The sequence below is a fragment of the Chiloscyllium plagiosum genome, chromosome 32, assembly GCF_004010195.1.
Source record: "Chiloscyllium plagiosum isolate BGI_BamShark_2017 chromosome 32, ASM401019v2, whole genome shotgun sequence".
NCBI classification, from domain to species: domain Eukaryota; kingdom Metazoa; phylum Chordata; class Chondrichthyes; order Orectolobiformes; family Hemiscylliidae; genus Chiloscyllium; species Chiloscyllium plagiosum.
The window spans coordinates 1,598,620-1,620,523 of NC_057741.1; the positions used below are offsets into that span (position 1 = coordinate 1,598,620).

General features: G+C 41.1%; 1 protein-coding gene across 1 annotated transcript in view; it reads left to right on the forward strand.

Moving 5' to 3' along the window:
- rxfp1 (relaxin family peptide receptor 1) overlaps positions 1 to 21,904 on the forward strand; it is a 123,451-nt gene that overhangs the window by 51,088 nt on the left and 50,459 nt on the right. Inside the window, 4 exon segments of the mRNA XM_043673942.1 lie at positions 3,671 to 3,742; positions 3,841 to 3,915; positions 6,574 to 6,645; positions 10,156 to 10,227. Coding sequence (XP_043529877.1) covers positions 3,671 to 3,742; positions 3,841 to 3,915; positions 6,574 to 6,645; positions 10,156 to 10,227 — 291 coding nt within the window.

Below are 21,904 nucleotides of genomic sequence, written 5' to 3' on the forward strand. Positions count from 1 at the left end.
AATCCCAAGGTGGGGAGGAAATCGTTAAATAGAGAACAAATAAATAAATCCCTCTCCCCACCCCCCAAGATAATATTAAACAGTAAGGTAAGAAAAAAGAAAAAGGGGGGGGGGGTGTAAACCGGAGTGGGGGAAAGGCAAACCAACATCCATTGTCTCTTACAATTTATCTAAGAGAGTCCAAAAATTCCTTAGCTTTTTCTGGCGATCCGAAGTTATACACGGATCCTTCATGGTTAAAGCGTAGCGTCGCTGGGTAGCATAAGGAGTACTGAATATTTAAGTCCCTTAAACACTTCTTCGCCTCATCGACCAGAGCTGGGGAAAAGTCCTGGAATAACATGATCTTGAATCCTTTATAGATCATGGCTTGGGAATTTTTTCCAAGATTTCTGGAGGCTTCTAGGAGTATCTGCCTCTCCCTATACCTCTGCAGCCAGAACAGGACCGGGCGGGGGGGCTGGTTTGAGCCGGGCCCGCGTATTGCGACCCGGTAGGCCCATTCCACCCTTACCTGGCCTGATCCAGCCTCCAGATTTAACAGCTGTGGAAGCCACTGCTTGAGAAACGCTGTAAGCTGGCCTTCCTCTTCCCATTCGGGAAGGCCCAGCAAACAAATATTTTTTCGGCGACCTCGATTATCGAGGTCATCAATATGATTCTCTAAGGTCCGGACTCACTGTTCGAGAGTCCGGACCTGATCCACAGCTGATTGCGCTGTGGTTTCGGAGGTCGCAGCCTTTTAGCTCCGCCCCTCCGACTCGGCGCTCGATTTCTTTAATGTCTCGGTCGTGCTTATGCAGCGCGGCCGAGAGTGAGTCCCATCGGCTTCGGGATTCTTCAATGAAAGCGTCGATCTTTGCATCCAGTTTAGAGATGATTTCCACGAGGCTTGCCACTGTAGGTAAGTCCCCCGGGGCGGCTGTGGATGTCTCTGCTGCAGCTGGAGAGGGTGGGGGAGCGGTTCCTGCTTGCTGAAAGCTGCGGGCTCCCTTCCCTTTATTCATTTTTACTAAAGATTAGATTGTTTAAATTTAATACTAAGCAACTAATTAAATTAAACAGCTATTTTAAATGATTTGGTGAGTGTGGTGCGGGTGGGTGGCCCACTTTGTCCAAGTCTTGAGAGGAGCACTGTAGACTCAGACTTGCTGGGTCGCTGCCATCTTGGATTCCCCAGGTATATCTTTAATCTTCTCTTCATCAGATGTTGAGGAACCATACAGCTTATAGTAAAATGCACAGTATTCTTTGCTGCAAAAGAAAATTAGCCAGCCATTGTTTCATTTTGAAATTTGAACACCCATACAGCATATTTTCTTGGAAGCTTCTTTAACTACACCACCATTTCTTTTGGATTTCCATTTGCTACTAGGAAATAACACCATTTTGTTCCATGAAATTTTATAACAGATCAAAGTAGAATTGACAGCCATTATCAGAGAAGAGTTCCTTTGGTAATCCATGGCAAGTAAAAATATACCATAACTCTACCATTATTTCATCGTTGGAGTTTCGTGTGATGAACTTTTATTAACTTTGCGTGGCTATCAAAGAGAACCAACAAGTTGTAATTTCCTTTTAAAGTCTACCTAATTGTTTTGAAATAGTGCTTACCCTTCCTCTCTTCCAATACCTCTCAAATCCCTATCTCCGAAAGGTCTCAAACCCCTCCTTCAGCCTCTGAGTATGCTGATCTCCCCTTTGCCCCCGAGAGTGCTCACCTGTCTGATAATGCTACCTCACCCACTGCACTATTCAACAGTGCTGATTCTTCTATCATTGATCAGACAGGAGGCATGGATTCTGGAAGGTCAGTGGGAAGTGGGTGTAGGAAAGGGTGAACACTGTCTAGAGGGTGAGCTGGGAGGAGAAGATGAAGATCACTGCGGTGGAGGGAGGGAGTAGTGAACATTGTCAGTGTCAGGGTAAGCGTTTTTAGGAGGGTTTGAGCATTGGTGGCTGAGTGAAAGGGGAAGGGTGAACCAGAACAAGGTTGAACACTGTTGGGAATGGGAAGTGGGGAGCATTGTAAAGTTTGCAGTTGTTTTTTGGAACTCTAGCTGTTTATTTTTGCATTTTGTTGTTAAACAGGCTTTCTATCTACTGTGAAAAGCTTTAAATAAACTCATGCAAAAAGAATGGTTATGAATAAGGCAAACAACTGAAGTCTTCACATTTTTGGTCATCTGATCTCACTGTCATGTGGAATTGACCAGCAAGTTGAGCAGGGTGAAGAAAGCAATCGGAAATTTAAACATGCTGAGCAATCATGTATGTGTCTCTCTGGGTCCCAGAGAGAAGCAGAGACTTAACTTGAGGCATTCACCTCTCTACATTGGAAGATTTAGCCCAATGTTGCGGGTCAATGACTTTTCAACAGAACTGGGGGAGCTTAGAGACGTTCTGAAATTTTGAGCAAGGATGGGTGAGACAAAGATTGAAGAAAGGCCTGTAATAAGGTGGAAAGCAAGAGAGTTTGACTAACAGACATTTGTTTACCAGGAAGGAATAGTAATGGCAAAAAAAACAAAGAAACAAAATAAGTGCCTACAGCAAGTGTTCTACTAACTGAAAGCAAAAATGAGAAAAAACAAAAACATGAAAAGAAAAGGTAACAAAATAGGGAAATAGAATTTATAGTGATATAGACGGTAAGTTAGGCATGTCAGAACCAACTCAACATAAGCCAATCTAGTCAATAGTTGAATAAAAGACCCCGCAGCAATCCATTTGACTGAGTGTAACCATGCAGCGTCAGAAGCAGGCAATCTGATCAAAGTCTCTACAATCCAAACAAGTGACTCATCAGGAGCAAGCTGATCATCACAGTCTTTATTATCCTTTGCAGTAAATACTTTTTTATTTTGATTCCATCTCACTGCCAAGATGTTACATTAGGAGGCACTTATAAGACAGCTAAGAAGACTGCAGGCTACAGGTTTAATGATAACATTGCACACTATGACAGATGAAGAATACATTGCAAACTGCAAGGGATATTGTTTCTAAAGCACATAATTCATTCTGTAAGAAACTGCCGAGGCTGTGTTTATAAAATATCATGCATTGATCTTTTCCAGTTTGTGGAAATGCATCTGACTAAGGACCCAGAAGGAAGTGTTAGTAAAAATGTGAAATGACAAACTGAGCTGACTCATCTACATCAAAATGGAGTTCTAATATACTCAGTACATTTATTTTCAAGTGCTATTGTTTTTTTCCTTTAATAAAGGCAAAGGATAGACAATAGATAAGGCAAGTCAGTATCTGATGTGGAGGTGCTGGTGTTGGACAGGGGTGGACAAAGTTGAAAATCACACGACACCAGGTTATAGTCCAACAGATTTATTTGAAAGTACAAGCTTTTGGGGTGCTGCAACTAGCTAGCTACCTGAGAAAGGAGCATTGCTCTGAAAGCTTGTACTTTCAAATAAATCTGTTGGACTATAACCTGGTGTTGTGTGACTTTTAACTTCATCTCAGTATAGTTATGCCTAAAATAATACTCTATGTGATAGATGTTGGTTCCTGTATAGCTTATTCCAATCATATTATTTCAGACTGCTAGTCCTTTACTTAATCTCATAAATTTCATATGTACATATATATTTTTGCAGATATCTAGTCCATTGTGTAGAAATAATCTTTCTCCAATTCACTCTTTCAGAATTCTTGAAAACAATAGAATTCAAAAGATTTCTCCCCAAACCTTCCTGGGACTGAAGGCAGTCATTCTCCTGTAAGTTCTGGCATCACCTGTACTGATTCAAGTAATTTAATCAATGCTGCACCTTGTTTTTTGGTGTAAATTGATTGTTTATGGCTTTATTTTTCTAGAGTGCTGCTGAACAATTCCTTCCATCAGCTGCCTGATAAGCCTATCTGTCAAGAAATGCCCAATTTGAGCTGGCTGTAAGTATCTCATTTCTAAATCAGAACTCCAGGGAAGCTTCAATCCATTTAGTGATTGTGCCAATCCATCATTTAAAAACATCAGGAAAAAACTCCAAAATGAAATTAAAATGCATTATAGAAAAAGTGACTGTCTTCCTTAATAGTCCTCACTTTAGTTTTAGTTACAAAATTATGAATATATTCTGCACAGAAACATTGTATTATGATTTTGTAACTGCACTTAGGGGATGCCCAGAATCTTATACTGCTGCATGAGTGGGAGGCGAGGAAAGCAGGTGCACTTGTGCGGGAGGCAAAATGTCAGCTTCTCAATGGGGCAAGAAAGTAGCAATTAAGGTTAGAGTGCGTTGATAGCAGATCAAAATTCCCAGCAGGAAGCAATTGGAACAGGTGAGGAAGTTTTTCTGGTAGACTTGAATTGTACATGAGTAATTATTCACTTTATCAATGTCCAATGTACAGCAGATCTGAACAAGCCAAAACCCTTCCGACCCATGCTTGAGCTCATTTCTCTGCTAGTCAATCAGAATGACATCTTCAGGATGTCAATAGCTTGTTCTGTGGTGTTACAACCTTATCTATTCTTCCTAAATTTTCATTCTAGAACTATATTCTGATGTTAATTCTTAAAATTAATCAGAAAAGATGGGATTCTGTGTAAGGTTTTGTGATTCAGTGTGAAAGCCCCTCTCTAAACTGTGGAATCAACCTTCTGGACGGCAGGAATCAGCACGGTCCAGGATTGCCAGCTGATTGGTCCCTCTTCCCCCTCATGCTGCAGAAAGCCAACCAAAGCTAAGAGAGAGTTTAATCAGATGACCTCACAACAGGGGCAACATGACCAGCAAGAGGGAAAAATGAGAGGCCGGATATAAAACTAAACCCCTGTGTATTTAGTTGACAGCTAGCGTTCAAGCAGCAAGGTGTGAGAAAGGATTACTTCTGGACAGGCGACGCGCCATTCATTCCTGGTTGGTAGGGTACCATGGGGACACTGCTTGAAGCAAAGAACACATAACTGCGACTGGAGCAGTAAAGGTCAACTGGAAGACCAGTCAGTTAGTTCAATTGGTCGGATAGCTGATTTGTAATTCAGAGTGACATCAACAGCGTGCATTCAATTCCCACATCAGCTGAGGTTACCCTGAAGGATTCCCCTACTCAACATCTCTGTTTGTCTGAGGTGTTGTGACTTCAGGAACCACCATCACTTGCCTGTCTCTCTCAAATGAGAGAGCAACCCTATGGTCTAGTAGGATGATGGTGACTTTAACTATTTCTCCTGTGCCTCAGTTAATAGTTTCAACAGAGAGTTAGTGACTATTTCTTTACCAAGTATCCCTTATTACTGATGTGCCATTGCTGAGGCTGTCTGCTGATATGAACAGCAATGGCCCCATTGCCTGAAGAAGAATGACAGCAGAATGGAAACCTACCGCACCCCTGAAGGAACTTCTCATGATAGTCACATGACAGCTGTGTGCACAATCTTGAAACTACAAGTACAGCTAGAAATGTCTGATCGTTTCTAGATCAGATTGCCCCCTCAATTCTGGGATAATATCAACTACTCCCACTGTCTGCTCAACTTTGCCTACCCAATAACTGCAACTGCTTCTATCACCTGGAGTGATACTTTGGAGCAGATAATCAGTGACTCCACAGTTTAGCAAAGTCTCACTATATGTTCTTCTTCATTTTACATTGGAACAGCAGGAGGACCTGTTTCCCATCAGGTCCTTCAGTCTGATCTGAGAACTTCTCAGCATTGGAGTGTCCTATCCAGAGCCTCACCATGAATATTTCTATCCTCAACCTGTGGTCTGGAGACTTCTCTGTATTGTCACATCTATATTCCTGGAGCTTTATGCTATAACTGTGCACTTTCCTTCAGTCAGCTTGGACTTCACTCTATTGGTCTCAATGATTCTTCCATCATCTGCCCTTTATTACCCTCTACTTTCAGGACCTTACAATTGACCTTCCCTCTATAACCCTAGGTCTTCCAATAATTATGTTTCACCTCCCATTTGTAGATATTGCCTTCCCTGTATAATCTAGTTTCCTTGGTTTGCTCTCAACAAGTCCTCATAGGTCTGCGATAACCCACTCTCCCTTCCTCAATTAACATGCACCAATTCCCCTCATACTTCCACCACCCAGTCTCAACATATAAATTCCTAACAAAGAAGAAACTCCTTATTTTATGTAATCTACATTGATCTACACTCCTTTAAATATGTGATTATAACATACAAAGATCAATTTTCCAGTGTTACACAAATGGTCAATATTTCAGAGGAAACTTGTGAATTAAGTCATGTAACAATATATAGGAAAAGTAATTGACAAAGTTTAATTAGTCATGTTCAGGAATGATGACCACTTGGCGAAGTAAAATGGGAATAAAAAAATGGAGAGTAAGAAAACGGTGCGAGTACGTTCTTGGCTACTTTACAAAAAAAATAAGACTCAGCCCTGTTTTTCTATTTCTGTTTCGCATATTAAACCGAGATTATTGATTAGATGCTGCAAGTTTGGTTCAAAAAATTTATTTCTAAATACTTTGGAGAAGTGAGGAACTTAAGGATTGTGTAATAAAATTTTCTGAATTCTGTCAATTTGCAATGAAATATTGCATAATCTCTACCCTAGGGATTTGGAAGGCAATCAAATTGAATCTGTGAAGAATGGAACTTTTATGCATTGCAGCCAGTTAACTGTACTGTAAGTAAAATGATCAGAGAAATTTTTAGTCAGATCACATATGTCATGTAAAATGTTTCATTGTTGTTCATTAAACTTTCACCTTAATGAATTTAGCTTTAGTTTCTGAATTCAATTCTTTCATATTAAAATCATTGCAAGATATCAAACTACTAATTTTTAAGAATCCTAAAACGATCAAATTTTCAAATCCCAATTCTTTGCTAGAGCTATCAGAACCTCACCAGCTATTCTATCTTCCCATTATAATAAGGTGAGCTGAGTTAAGTTTTGAGGAAAAAATTCAGATGTATGATGTCAACCTTCTTGAGTGCTAATGGACCAGCAGTTATCCAGGAAAGTGGGGAGTATTCCATCATGATCCCGATTTGTACCCTGTCAATGGTTGACAGGTTTTGAGGAGTCAGGAGGTGAATTGTTCACTGTACAATTCCTAGCCTCTGACTTGCTGTATTTATGTAGTTAATTCAGTTCAATTTCTGGTCAATGGTCAGTTTCACAATGGTAATGGCATTCTCATTGACTGTCAAGGGGCAATAGTTAGATTCTTTCTTGTTGGAGATGTTCTTTGCCGATTTGTGGCACAAATGTTACCAGCCACTTGTCAGCCAAAGCCTGGATGTTGTCTGCATCTTACTGCATTTATATTCCAACATCGATTCAAGCCTTGGGTGCCTGTCTGTGTGGAGTTTGCACATTCTCCCCATGTCTGTGTGGGTTTTCTCCAGGTGCTCCGGTTTCCTCCCACAATCCAAAGATGTGCAGGTCCGGTGAATTGGCTGTGCTAAATTGTCCACAGTGTTCAGGGGTGTGTTGGTTGAATGCATTGGTCAGGGCTTAAATGGCGGGGGATGGGTCTCAGTGAGTTACTCTTCGGATTGGGCCACATGCCCAAAATGTTGATTCTTCCGCTTCTCGGATGTTACCTGACCTGCTGTGCTTTTCCAGCATTACACTCTTGACTCTGATCTCCAGCATCTGCAGTCCTCACTTTCTTCTCCTCGTTGGGCCAAAGGGCCTGTTTCCACTCTGTAGGGATTCAATGATTCTGTACATGGTCAGCCTCAGTATCTGAAGAGTTGCAAATGATGCTAAATGTTTCACAATCACCACTAAACATCCCCTGACCTTATGATTGAGGAAGGTCATTGAGGAAGCAACTGAAGGTGTTTGGGCCTGTAACACCACCCTGAACAACTCTTCCAGAGATTTCCCAGTGTTGATGGCTGACATCGAACAAACACAACCGTTTTCCTTTGACCTAGGTATGATTCCAATCATTGGAGAGTTTATCCTGATTCCCATTGACTCTGTTTTTTTCTAGGGTTCCTTGATGCTACACTCAGTTGAATGTGGCCTTGATGTCAAATGCAGGCAGTTTCACCTCATCTCTGGAATTCAGCTTTTTTGTCTGTTTTTGAACCAAATCAAAAGTGAGATCAGGAGCTGTGTAGCTCCTGGAACCTAAACTGAGCATCACTGAGCAGGTTATTGCTGAGCAAGTGCTGCTTGACGGCATTGTTGATAAATTCCATCACTTTTACTGATGATCGAGAGCAGACTAATGGGCCAGGTGGGATTTGTCCTGCTTTTTGTGTACAGGACATACTAGGCAATTTTCCACATTGTTGGGTAATGTTGTAGCCAATGTGTAGCTATACTGCAACAGTTTTGCTAGGAGCATGGCTTGCACTGGAGAAGAAGGCTTCAGTACTGTTGCTGGAATATTGTCAGGGCATATAGACTTCACAGTATCCAGTGCCTTCAGCTGTTTCATATCACATGGAATTGGCTGAAGACTAGCATCTGTGAAGGAGGCAAAAATCGATCATACACTTGGAAGTTCTGGCTGAAAATGGATGCAAACACTTTGCTCTCAATTAATGCACGAGTGTGCCTTCGTTGAAGATTGAGGTATTTGAGGAGTTTCATCCTCCATTGAATTACGTAATAGTCATTCAGAACTGGATGTGGCAGTTTGGTAGATCTTAGATCTGATCCTTGAGTTATGAAATTGCTTGACTCAGTCTATTGCTGTTTATGCTACTTGGCAAATTAGGTAGACCTGGGTTGTAGCTTCACCAGGTTGATACCTCATTTTATGCTTGATGTTCATGGTAGATTGAGGATATGCCAGGCTATGAGGTTGCAGATTGTGCTGGACTACAATTCTGCTGCTGCTGATGGCCCACAGCCCCTCCTGGATGCCCAGTCTTGAGTTGTTAGATATGTTTGAAATCTGTCCCATTCATCACCCTATGCATTATCACAATGGAGGGTATCTTCAATGTGAAGACATGACTTTGTCTCCACAAGGGCTGTGTGGTGACCAGTCCTACCGATACTTTCATGGACTAGATGCACCTGCGGCAGACAGATTGGTGAAGATGAGAGCAAATATGTTTTGCCGGCTTGTTAGTTATCTCACCACCTGTTACAGACCTCAATCTATCCTTTAGTACTTGACTAGATCAGTTAGTGGTGGTGTTGCTAAGCCACTCAGTGATAGAGATTGAAATCCCATACCTGGAATACATTTCATCCATTTTCATCCTGAGATCATCCAAGTGGAATTCAACATGGAGGTGTTAGTGAGTTTTGAGAAGAGGTGTACTGACTCACCAAATCATTGGGGGTGGTATGAGCTGATCAGAAAGTTTCCTTATGCATGTTTATCCTGATGCCATAAGACTTCCTGGGTCTGTAGTCAATATTGAGGACAACTCTGGGCAACTCCCTCTTCACTTTATATCACTGAGGCACGACCTCCACAGGTCTGTAGTGGAATTGGACATAGTCAAGGTCAGTGATAGTGTTGTGTGTATGACAGAGTGTTGCTTGACTAGTCTGTAAGACAATTGCTCTCCCAATTTTAGCAAAATGTTAAGAAGATTTTGCAGGGTGTTTGAATTTGCCATTGTCATTTCTGGTACCCAGATCAGTGCCAGATATAATCATTTCTTATATTGTTGCTGTGGCTTTTTGTTTTACATTTTTACACAGCTCTTAATAAAAAAGAAACTACATTATGTTTTGATTTTTTTATCAATAACTTGCTGCTAAATCTGTTTACTGGCATTTAATTTTCTATCTGAATTTGAATTCATCTTGTTACATTACCATAGTGTGAGCTTTATTTCAACTTATCTGAGAATTAAACATTTTAACTCCAGCTCAAAGCCCACTTTGTACAATCTCTATTTTATTTACTTTCATTGAAGACCCAAGTTGATTGTTGCAATTGATTGATTTTTTTGTGTTGACCAACATTTACGTATTTAAAATCTAAACAAATGTGAAACGTAAAGTCAAAAGTAGAAAATGCTAGAAATGCTCATCACAAGGCAGAGTACCCGACTGGATAAATAACTATTCTTCTAAACTGGGAAGATAGCCCAGCCAATGATCAATTTTGGATCTTGTAATTGCTGATAGATCAATATTTTTCTGTTTTTCTATTTATCTTTTCCAGCAGTGCTTTCACCAATCTAACACTTGCATTATTTTCAGGGTTCTCCGCAGGAATAAAATCAGCTCTATACATGAAAGTGCTTTTGCGCCATTACAAAGGCTAGGAGAAATGTAAGTGTTCCTGGGATTAAAAACGTGTATTAAATTTAGAAAATGCAACAAAATGGGAGCAATGGCTGGACTGTCTGAAAATCTAAGAACCCTGGCAAAATTTGGATGTGCTTTCCCAGTTCTCAGCTAAATTAATAGGTTCAATCATTTGTTACATTTTAAGGGCTGAAGAAAACTATCTCTTTTGCTGTTCTTCAAATATTTCTCCAAAATGTTTAAAGGGATCTCAAGCAAGTCTATGGTATTAACAGAATTTTAATCCAATCCAAGTTAGCTTCATGAGGGATGCAGTCTTGTAAGCAGTTAAAAAGAGTTGAGGAGCTATGACTAAGGATATACTGTTGCACCATGTGAAATATTAAAGGAGGAATTATGATTTCTGGGTAATTAGGCTTTGGACTGCATATGCCTGATTCCCAAGAGATGCTACATTTTAGCAGCTGGGTTTCAATAATATAGTAAGCTGCATGTTTAAAATAAGCGGCATCTAGAGACAGCAGTCCACATTCTGCTAGGCTAACATGAAGTGGCCTTGTGTTATCCAGCTTGTAAACAATTACACTGTTGGATTAAGGGGGTGTGGCAGGGTTGTGTGTACATGGAACAGGAGCAAACACAGAATTTCAGTGCCTATTTTCTGTTGGCGTCCACAATTTCCCATAGAAGCCTCTACTTACTTCCCACTAGGTTTTACTGAGTAAACCCTCCAAAACTGACTTGCCACTAAGTTGGTAATTATTGTAATTAAATGTTGATGTACACAATGGAATCACATGTACAGTGGCCTGATTTATAAATTCCCATTCTGTTTAATGTCTGCCTGTTGGCTAAAGTTAAAATTCCACACTGGGGTGAGAAATTCACGCTGGAATTTTGTCAATGCATTGAAGATGGGCTGCAAGAGCCCTGAGACAGGTAGGAAAATGTCAGTAAATGGTGTCACGAGAGAAGTCTAACATATTTCTGGATATTTCCAGAGGCAGGTAGGCTGGCAAGAGGAGGCTCCTTTTAATGGACGGAACAGCAATTCAGCCAGTTTAATAGGTAATCAATGGCAACTAATAGCTTTTTTTTCAATTTTGTGAAAAATGCAGGAGAACCAGGGAGCTTCTAAACTTGCTAGAAATATGGAAGCAGAAGAGAGCAACAGGTCTGTCTTGGCTGTGGTCTGCAGGCTTGAAGTGTAATATAGCCTTACAGAGAGACCGATGATGAGTAAATAACGGCAGCAATAATCAGGAGGCATGGCAGAGGCATTCTGATTGAATGTACTCTCTAACTTGGCTCTTGAGTATACAGAGAAAGATAGAGTGGGAGCCTCTGAGAAGTGGTTGTCAACTTTCTAATACTGTATTATTGTCAATTCACTACACCATTTGTGGCTTAAACAAAAATGTTTAACAATTTATTTAAAATAGAATAACTAGCAGTGTAAAATGAAACAAGATACTCTAATTGGTCTACACTTTAAACCCAAACATCTTTGTTTTCAGCCCAAATTACACAGAAGATAGACACAAGTAAACATAGTTATAGGATAAATAAAATAAAAGAGTGGCTGTCTTGATGCGTTGTTCCACAGGTGTAGATAATGGTTTCTTGGTTGATTTTCTGAAGATATTAGTCAGGATCACCTTTACAGACAAGACTTAATACTTATAACTTAGCTTCTATGTTCTGATCTTCCAAAAAATGCTTATTGGGGGTTAGACAGGGAGTTTTCAAAGCTTCATGTTGTAACATCAACAGCCAGCTTCCTTTTCACAGAAAACACTGTCCAAAACCCAATTCAAACACTGACCACTCATCACTAACTTGACTGTCTCCTCCATAAGGTCCCACTTAGCTTTCAACACAGATTGGTTAACAAGATTGGATCATGTGGAATACAGGCAAAATCCAGCCATTTGGATACAAAATTGGCTAGAAGGTAGGAAACCGAGGGCAGTGATGGAGGAATGCTTTTCAGACTGGAGGCCTGTGACGAGGGGTGTGCCATAGGGATCAATGCTATGTCCACTGCTTTTTGTCATCTACATAAATGACTTGGATGTGAATATAGGAGGTATGGTTAGTAAATTTGCAGTGACGCCAAAATTGGTAGTGTCGTGGACAGCAAAGAATGTTGTCTCAGAGTACAACGGGATCTTGATCTGATGGGCTGAGAAGTGGCAGATGGAGTTTAATCTTGATAAGTGTGAGGTGCTACATTTTGTTAGGACAGATCAAGGCAAGACTTATATGCTTAATGGTAAGGTCCTGGGGAGTGTTGCTGAACAAAGGTACCTTAGAATACAGGTTTATTGTTCCTTGAAACTGGGGTCACAGGTAGACAAGGTAGAAAAGAAGGCATTTAGTACACTTGCCTTCAATGGTCAGTGCATTGAGTATAAGAGTTGGGAGGTCATGTTGTGGCTGTACAGGACATTGGAAAGGCCACTTTTGGAATACAGTGTGTAATTCTCGTCTCCTTTGCTATAGGAAGGATGTTGTGAAACTTGAAAGAGTTCAGAAAAAACTTCAAGGATTTTGCCAGGGTTTGGAAGGTTTGAGCCCATATAGGGAAAGGCTGAATAGGCTGAGGCTATTTTCTCTGGAGCATCGGAGGATAAAGGGTGACCTTATGGAGGATTATGGAGAGGCATGGATAGAGTGAATAGTCTTTTTCCCAGGGTAAGCAAGTCCAAAATTAGAGGAGATAAGTTTAAGGTGAGAGTGGAAAGATTTAAAAGGGACCTGAGGGGCAATCTTTTCATGCAGAGAGTGGTACGTGTATGGAATGAGCTGCCAGAAAGAAGTGGTGGAGGCTGGTACAATTAAAACATTTAAAAAGCATCTGGATGGGCATATGAATTGGAAGGGTTTGGAGGGATATGGACCAAATGCTGGCAAATTTGATTAGATTAATTTAGTATATCTGGTCAGTATGGACAAGTTGGACCGAAAGGTCTTTTTCTGTGCTGTACATCCCTATGACTCTAGTGTCTTCTGCCATCTGCTTGAACATAAGGTTGAAACCAATTCCCAAGTACTGACCTCATTAATAACCCACTTCTGTTACCTATTTAAACATAATGCTCTTCCCTGGTGATGAAGTGTCTGCAGAACCTTTTAATCAAAACCAACCAGCAATTAACCTCCTGGCCTGGCCACACGAGTAAAGAAAAGCTTGTTAGATCTGCTTGTCTTTTGACGTAAGTTGTTATCTCCAGTTCAGAAGTCATCTTTAGCTCACAATTTCCAGTTTACAGCTCTGAATCAAAATTGATAAAAGAATAAAATTAAAATAGTAGAAGTTCAGCAAGGGCTTGAATACTAATAGGCTCAGTCACTCCAGCTCTAAGATCAGCAATGAGGAGGGTTATCACAAGGGGAGAGAGCTACAACCACCAGAACTGGAATTGCAATAGCAAGGTGGAGAGGTGCAAGTGACTAGCATGTTGTGTGCACGAAAGGGTTTACCATCTGAGATTCTGCTTCCTGAAAATGTCCAAACAGCAGTGTAAATGAAGGCTATTCTCCTCCAGATAGAGAATTTATCTGAGGCACCCTAATGGAAAGAAACTGACCGCATTTGGGAGTGGTGGACACCTGTGCCTATTTTGTTATCGGCCTCCTCGTGTTGAATTTCTGTGGCTCGTGATTATTCCTGGGATTTTCTGGAGATATCCAAGCCTGTGGCTCATTGCTATATCAAGATGGTCACATCAGTGCCTTCTTTAAAAGTGCAGGCCAACATTTGGAATTTCACACAATTAGGCCAGTGTGGCTAAAAGGGCCTTCAGGTTCAGGGCCATTGTTGGCTTACCCCAGATGTAACCACCAGCTCAATACGTTTCGCCATCGTTTTTTTTTTCCGTAGATTAGGCATCAGTCTCCATCAACAGGGAGATTTCCCACTCTCTCAATCTACCACTAGTCTGTGACTACCACAGATGGACCCTTCAGGTCAGTACAATGTTCCCAGGAGTTCTCACACCTGTGTAATGAGTTGTTCCAAATGAGTTTTCAGGCCCATTACACACCTTCAAAGATGAATTCTGGGGTTGAGGTCAATCCTGATGAAGCCATGACTCCTTAAGAACCATGTGCTTTTTTAGTGTTTTTAAATACCGTGGATTGAAATTAGAAAGAGGTATTTTAAAAGGCTAGTGTTTAAAAGGCTGAGTGCAGTGTTGAAAGCAAGTATTCTGACACCACGACAGGCAGCATGTAAATGACTGTTTGAACAAGGAGTAATTACAGTTTGAGTTGCAGGTGAGTTGGAGCTGAGGAGATATATAGATGCAGCTTTTGCTGGCACTGAGAAGTTGATTGATCCATGGACTAGTAACTGTTTGTTGATTACAGAGACCTTCCTGCCTATCAATAACTGTATCATTGGTTCTCAGGCAACTGAATAGCTTTGAGCTGGGAACAAGTTACATTCAGATAAAAGAGAGAAAGAAGAGTTCAGTTCTTTCCCAGTTCAGAAGTGGTCTCTCTGTTCACTGCAATCAAAATACATTATAAACCTGAAGAAAAACAGCCAACTGTTGGTGTAACCTGTGACTTTTAACTGATCAGTCAGACACTTATTAAAAGTGAACTCTTACCAACCAGTGAAAGCATCTATAGAAAGGCAACTGAAGCAATGTTCTGGCCAGTAGAAGAGTAATAAAGATCATTTCAATAATAGATCCTGTGAACAAAAACTACTGAACTGTCTTCTTCCAGTCATTATCTTTTTAATCCTGTCTATTTGCCTGTCTTTGTGAGTGTGTGAATTGGAATTTATACAGGGTTTAGAGTTTTAATTAGCAATATTATGTGCAAATTGCTTATAACTGTTTACCTGTAGCTAGAGTCTAATTATTTCTAATAAATGGTGATCCTTGTTAAATACAGAAACCAAGGAGAAAGTGAGGACTGCAGATGCTGGAGAACAGAGCTGAAAATGTGTTGCTGGAAAAGCGCAGCAGGTCAGGCAGCATCCAAGGAACAGGAGAATCGACGTTTCGGGCATAAGCCCTTCTTCAGGAATGCCCGAAACGTCGATTCTCCTGTTCCTTGAATGCTGCCTGACCTGATGCGCTTTTCCAGCAACACATTTTCAGCTAAATACAGAAACCTTCTCAATTCTTTCCATCTATCTGAGTCTGACGGCAAAATAGTAAATTCGAGAACTTTGCATATTATTTTAAAATCTTCTAACTTTTGTGACAACTCCAGGAATAGCTAGGCTTTATTTCCAGTGCACTACCCAAATGTGACAAGCACTGTGTAGAACGGCAGCCTAGATGCAGAGGAGTTAGACAACAGCTGCAAGTAACCATTGAATAGGCCAAAAGAGTGCTGAAGATGTAACTCAGATAGATCACATTGAGACTGTCAGTATATTCCACTGAGATTTGTGCATATTTTCATGCTCTGCCCAACCTGATACTACAAAGAGGTGAAACTTTAAACAATGATGACATCCTGGACATGATACCTCCTTTGAGGTTGGTTTTTTAGGAGATGGTGACTCGGAAGACTCTTTGGTAATACATACAAGGCATAATGAGATGTGCACAAAGGGCCATCACACAACTCTCTAATATTTTGGTAAGTTTCACATGAGTTTTCTTTATAATTAACTGAAAGTTCCACCTTTCATTGAATATCCTTACCATCTGCTTGGACCTCTCAGAACATGAAACACGGGAAATGCATTGACATCATGTGGTGTGATTCATCTCATCATATCCATTGTAAGTGTCATCAATCCATTCATAGTCCACTAGTGGCTGAATAAGCAAAGGATTCACTTTGTGATGCAGTATATTAAAATTTATTAAAAACAAATTTAACATTAAGCTGATATTTAAATGTATAATATAACCCTATGAAACCCAAGTGCAACTGTGTTGATTTCCTTGTGAGTTTGTAGGTACTTGTGCATTTAGGGTGTAGGTTTGCTCGCTGAGCTGTAGGTTTGATATCCTGACGTTTCATTACCTAGCTAGGTAACATCACCAGTGGCGACCTCCAAGTGAAGCGAAGTGTTGTCTCCTGCTTTCTATTTATATGTTTGTCCTGGATGGGTTCCTGGGGTTTGTGGGGATGTCATTTCCTGTTCGTTTTCTGGGGGGGTTGATAGATGGTATCTAGATCTGTGTGTTTGTTTATGGCGTGGTTGGAGTGCCAGGCCTCTAGGAATTCTCTGGCATGTCTTTGCTTCGCCTGTCCCAGGATAGATGTGTTGTCCCAGTCGAAATGGTTGTTTTTTTTCTTCCATGTGTAGGGCTACGAGGGAGAGAGGGTCGTGTCTTTTTGTGGCTCGCTGGTGTTCATGTATCCTGGTGGCTAACTTTCTTCCTGCTTGTCCTACGTAGTGTTTGTGGCAGTCATTGCATGGAATTTTGTAGATGACGTTGATTTTGTCCATGTTGTACTGGGTCTTTTAGGTTTGTTAGTTTTTGTTTGAGAGTGTTGGTGGTTTGTGTGCTACTAGGATTCCGAGGGGTCTTTGTAGTCTGGCTGTCATGTGCTTGTGCATGTTGTTCCCCCTGAGCTTTCAGCTAAGCAGGAGACAGGCAGACCTGCCTGAAAGCTCTGACAGTTGCCATCTGGTTGGATTGTAATGGTTAAAGATATCAGTTCTCCATATTTCAGGTGTAATGTAAGCTTTCTTCTCCTGTAGACATATCAATTTGTACTGTCTCTCACCCATCAGTCATGCATAAGCATACATTGGTAGTAACCTACCCTAAATGTTTATCATGGTGCTATAGGGATATCTTCTGCATGTGGACATTGAGTACTGGCAATGCTGAACTCAACTCATGAACTACAAACCGACTAAAATGATTTTTATGATTTTTTTAATAGATATTTTTATTTAAGAAAGAAAAAATTTAAGCTATTTTACAAATTATGAAAGTAATACAAACAGCACCAATATAAAATTAAATAATAAAAAAAAGCAAACTAACTACTAATCTATACCAAAAACAACCAGAACATAAAATAGGATATCATACATTATTAACAGTAAACAACAAGGTAATTAAATAACTAGATACATGCTCAAAATAGATTTATATCGAGTCATAATAAAACCCATACTTATACGGGATTTCTCCTCCCGGGGGCCAGAACCATTACCATGGCTAAGTAAAAGCTCTGGACAGTATGGCCGAAATATCTGTGTCGATGTAGTTCAAAAAGGGCTACCATGTTTTATAAAATAATTCAATTCCGTATGGAAGTCAAGGGGGATGTATTCCATGACTATCCTGTGCCAGTTTGAAAATCCTGGGGGACTTTTGGATACCCAACTTACTAAAATACTTTTCCTCGCACAAAAGGAAAGGATAATAAATAATTTCCTCCCCTATGCGTCCAGAGAGGGAAAATTTGGAGAGCCCAGAAGTATGGACATTGGATCCGATCCAATCTCTGTGCCCAAAATCTCTATCAAGGCATTTGCTACTCTGTCCCAATACCTACGGATCTTATGGCATGTCCACAGACAATGCATGAGAGTGCCAACTTTGATTTTGCATTGAGGACACATTGGGGATGCTCCTGCCTTGAACTTTGCGAGTCGTTCAGGTGCCATGTGAGCCCTGTGAAGTATCTTTAATTGAGTAGCCTGGATTCTGTTACAAATAGAGATCTTCCTGGCATTTTCCCAGACATTTTGCCACATTTCTAAGGGAATTTCCAACCCTAATTCTTGATTCCAGATTTTATATAACCGTTCCATGTCCTTTGATACTTTATTGTAATGAGTGATAAAGTGTACTGACCGAGGGAGGCCCCATCGACCAAAGTACTCTCCTTTCCCTATCCAATTTATAAGGATTGACTATCAGTGTGGTCTTCTTTTGTATAAAGTCTCGTATTTGAAAATACTGAAAGAGGTCCCTGCTAGACAGTCCAAACTTCTGGCGCAGCTGCTCAAAGGACATCATGAGCTCCCCATCGAACAGGTCTCCCAAACAGAAGATACCTCTGGACCTCCAAGTTTTGAATGTAGTATGGGTCAGCCCTGGCTGGAATCCCGATGTTCCCACTATGGGGGTATAAGGGGAGGGTTTGTGCAGGTTACCCTCATCTTATCGCATTTTCCTCCAGGCTTTGATTGTATTTAGTACAATAAGGTTTTTACAATAGTCCATAATAACTCTCATCTTGTCCATAAATAATAGATTGATGAGGGGACATTTAGCTTGGGAGGTCTCAATATCGATTGATTGTGGGTCACAAGAGACCCAGTCAGCTATGTAAGATAATAGAGAGTTCAATTGGTACCTCCTGAAATCTGGAAAGTCCAGTCGTCCCCTTATTTGTGGAAGCTGCAGCTTTTCTAATTTGATAAGGGGCCGTCTATGGTTCCAAATAAAGGAGCCGAGCCAACTGTAAAGCTTACGCAGCGCCTGTCTCAGCAACATCAAGGGGAGCATTCTCATAGGGTATAGAAGACGAGGTAGAATATTCATCTTAGCTAAGGCTACTCTGCCTCCCCAGCATTGATAGTCCTGCCTTATTTTCTCTAATAAGTGTGCGTAATTGGCTTTATACAACTGACCAAATACTGGGGTAATAAAAATACCTAAGTACAGAAAACCTTCTAGTGACCACCGAAAGGGAAAACAAGATCCATCCGGTGAGTTGGATATACTGGCAAGGCCTCTCAACAGTATGGCCTCCGACTTCATAAAATTGATTTTGTAACCTGAAAACATACCAAATAGATTGACCACTTGAATTAAGCAGGGTACGAATGTCAAGGGACCACTTAAGAAAAGGAGGACATCATCTACATAGAGAGTAATTTTGTGCTTAAATAGCGTAAATAATACTGGTGAGAAAGGACATTCCTGGTGACAGCCTCTGCCAACGCTAAAGCTATCCGAACTTAAACCATTGGTGATCACCGTTGCTTTGGGATCATTATATAATACTGAAACCCATTTAGTAAAGATCTCTCTGATACCAAACTGTCCCAGCATGTAAAAAAGATATGGCCATTCTACCCGCTCAAATGCCTTTTCTGCATCTAGGGAGACAACTAAACCTGGTATTGTTCCCTGCTGGCAGGCTTGTGTCATTTTAAGACCCTTCTAATGTTTAGGGTGTAGGTTTGCTCACTGAGTTGTAGGTTTGATATCCAGACGTTTCATTACCTGGCTAAGTAACATCATCAGTGGCGACCTCCAAGTGAAGCGAAGCTGTTGTCTCCTGCTTTCTATTTATATGTTTGTCCTGGATGGGGTTCCTGGGGTTTGTGGTGATGTCATTTCCTGTTCGTTTTCTGAGGGGTTGATAGATGGTATCTAGATCTATGTGTTTGTTTATGGCGTTGTGGTTGGAGTGCCAGGAATCTAGGAATTCTCTGGCATGTCTTTGCTTAGCCTGTCCCAAAATAGATGTGTTGTCCCAGTCGAAATGGTGTTTTTTTTTGCCACAAAAATACACGACCCTCTCTCCCTCGTAGCCCTACACACGGAAGAAGAAAACCACCATTTCGATTGGGACAACACATCTATCCTGGGACAGGCTAAGCAAAGACATGCCAGAGCAATCCTAGAGGCCTGGCACTCCAACCACAACGCCATAAACAAACACATAGATCTAGATACCATCTATCAACCCCTCAGAAAATGAACCGGAAATGACATCACCACAAACCCCAGGAACCCCATCCAGGACAAACATATAAATAGAAAGCAGGAGACAACAGCTTCGCTTCACTTGGAGGTCGCCGCTGATGATGTTACTTAGCCAGGTAATGAAACGTCTGGATATCAAACCTCCAGCTCAGTGAGCAAACCTACACCCTAAACTCTCTCTAATGGATGTAATAGCTTGGGGAGCCTTTTTCTTCTTGGCAAGGTATGCTAGATACCTGCCAGATTTGTCACCATATTCAAATAATCTCTGCTTTGTGAATAGTATTTCCCTCTTTGCAGTTTGAGTAAGTGCAGTATTCAAGACTGCCCTAAGGGCTGTGATACTCTGTAGCTTAGTAATGGAGGGCCTATCAACATACGCAATTTCAGCTGCCTTCAGGCGAGCCTCAAGCAGACGCTGTTGCTCTTCCTTTTGTCTTTTCCGGTTTGCAGAATATGAGATGACCAAGCCTCGCACGTATGCCTTAGTGGTCTCCCACACCATTGAAGGATTACTGGCTGTGCCTGAGTTGACATCCCAGAAGGTTTAAAATTCCTGCGAGAAGAACTTTATTAACTTGCTATCCTTCAATAAGAAAGGATCCATCCGCCAATGTCGGGGACCTAGCCCATCATCACTAGTCTTAACTTCCATATGTACTGCGGCATGATCAGAAATAGTTATATTACAGGATTGTATCGAAATCAAAAGGGTCGAGGGGACAAAGAACATATCAATTCTGGTATGGCACTTGTGTGGGTTAGAGTAGAAAGTAAAGTCTCTACCCTGGGGATGGAGACACCTCCACACATCTACCAGACCCAGCTCCTTGTTCAGATCCACCAGTTGCCTAGATCTCAGAGATATGCCCGCAGTACTCCTAGGTATCCTGTCTGTCTCTGGATCAATAATACAATTAAAATTTCCCCCTATAATTGTATGGCACACCCCAAAGGCTATCAAATTAGAGAATGCTTCTGTTACAAATTTAAAAGGGTGTGCTGGGGGACAATAAAGATTCAAAATCCCATATTCCTCTCCGTATATTAGGGCTTTGATCAATATATACCGTCCAGGTTAATCTTTTAACTGGCTTAACATTTGGAAAGGAAGATTCTTCCGAATAAGAATGGCTACTCCCCTACTTTTTGACTGAAAGATGAAAACAACACCTGGCCAAACCCACCATGTTGCAGTTTCGAGTGTTTTTTATCAAGTAGCTGTGTCTCCTGTAAAAGAGCTACATCAACCCTTTCTTTTTTAAGACTTGGTAATATCTTTTTCCTTTTGACTGGTGAATGGCTCCCCTTGACATTCCAGGGGCACCACCTGAACAAATGACTAGCCATGATTGTCCAGGCAGGACTGAGACCCCCCAGGAGGAAGAACCTCACCCAAAAGACATTGAATAAAGACCAAAAAAAATTCACATATAAAAGAACTCTTAAAACAGTTAAATCGACACAATTAAAACTACTCCTAAGTAACCTGAAAACACTAGTCTTAACCTCCATATACACTGCTGCATAGAACATAGAACAATACAGCACAGAACAGGCCCTTCGGCCCATGATGTTGTGCCGAACATTTGTCCTAGCTTAAGCACCTATCCATGTACCTATCCAATTGCCGCTAAAAGGTCACCAATGATTCTGACTCTGCCACTCCCACAGGCAGCGCATTCCATGCCCCCACCACTCTCTGGGTAAAGAACCTACCCCTGACATCCCCCCTATACCTTCCACCCTTCACCTTAAATTTATGTCCCCTTGAAACACTCTGTTGTACCCGGGGAAAAAGCCTCTGACTGTCTCCTCTATCTATTCCTCTGATCATCTTATAAACCTCGATCAAGTCACCCCTCATCCTTCGCCGTTCCAACGAGAAAAGGCCGAGAACTCTCAACCTATCCTCGTACGACCTATTCTCCATTCCAGGCAACATCCTGGTAAATCTCCTCTGCACCCTCTCCAAAGCTTCCACACCTTTCCTAAAGTGAGGCGACCAGAACTGCAAACAGTACTCCAAATGTGGC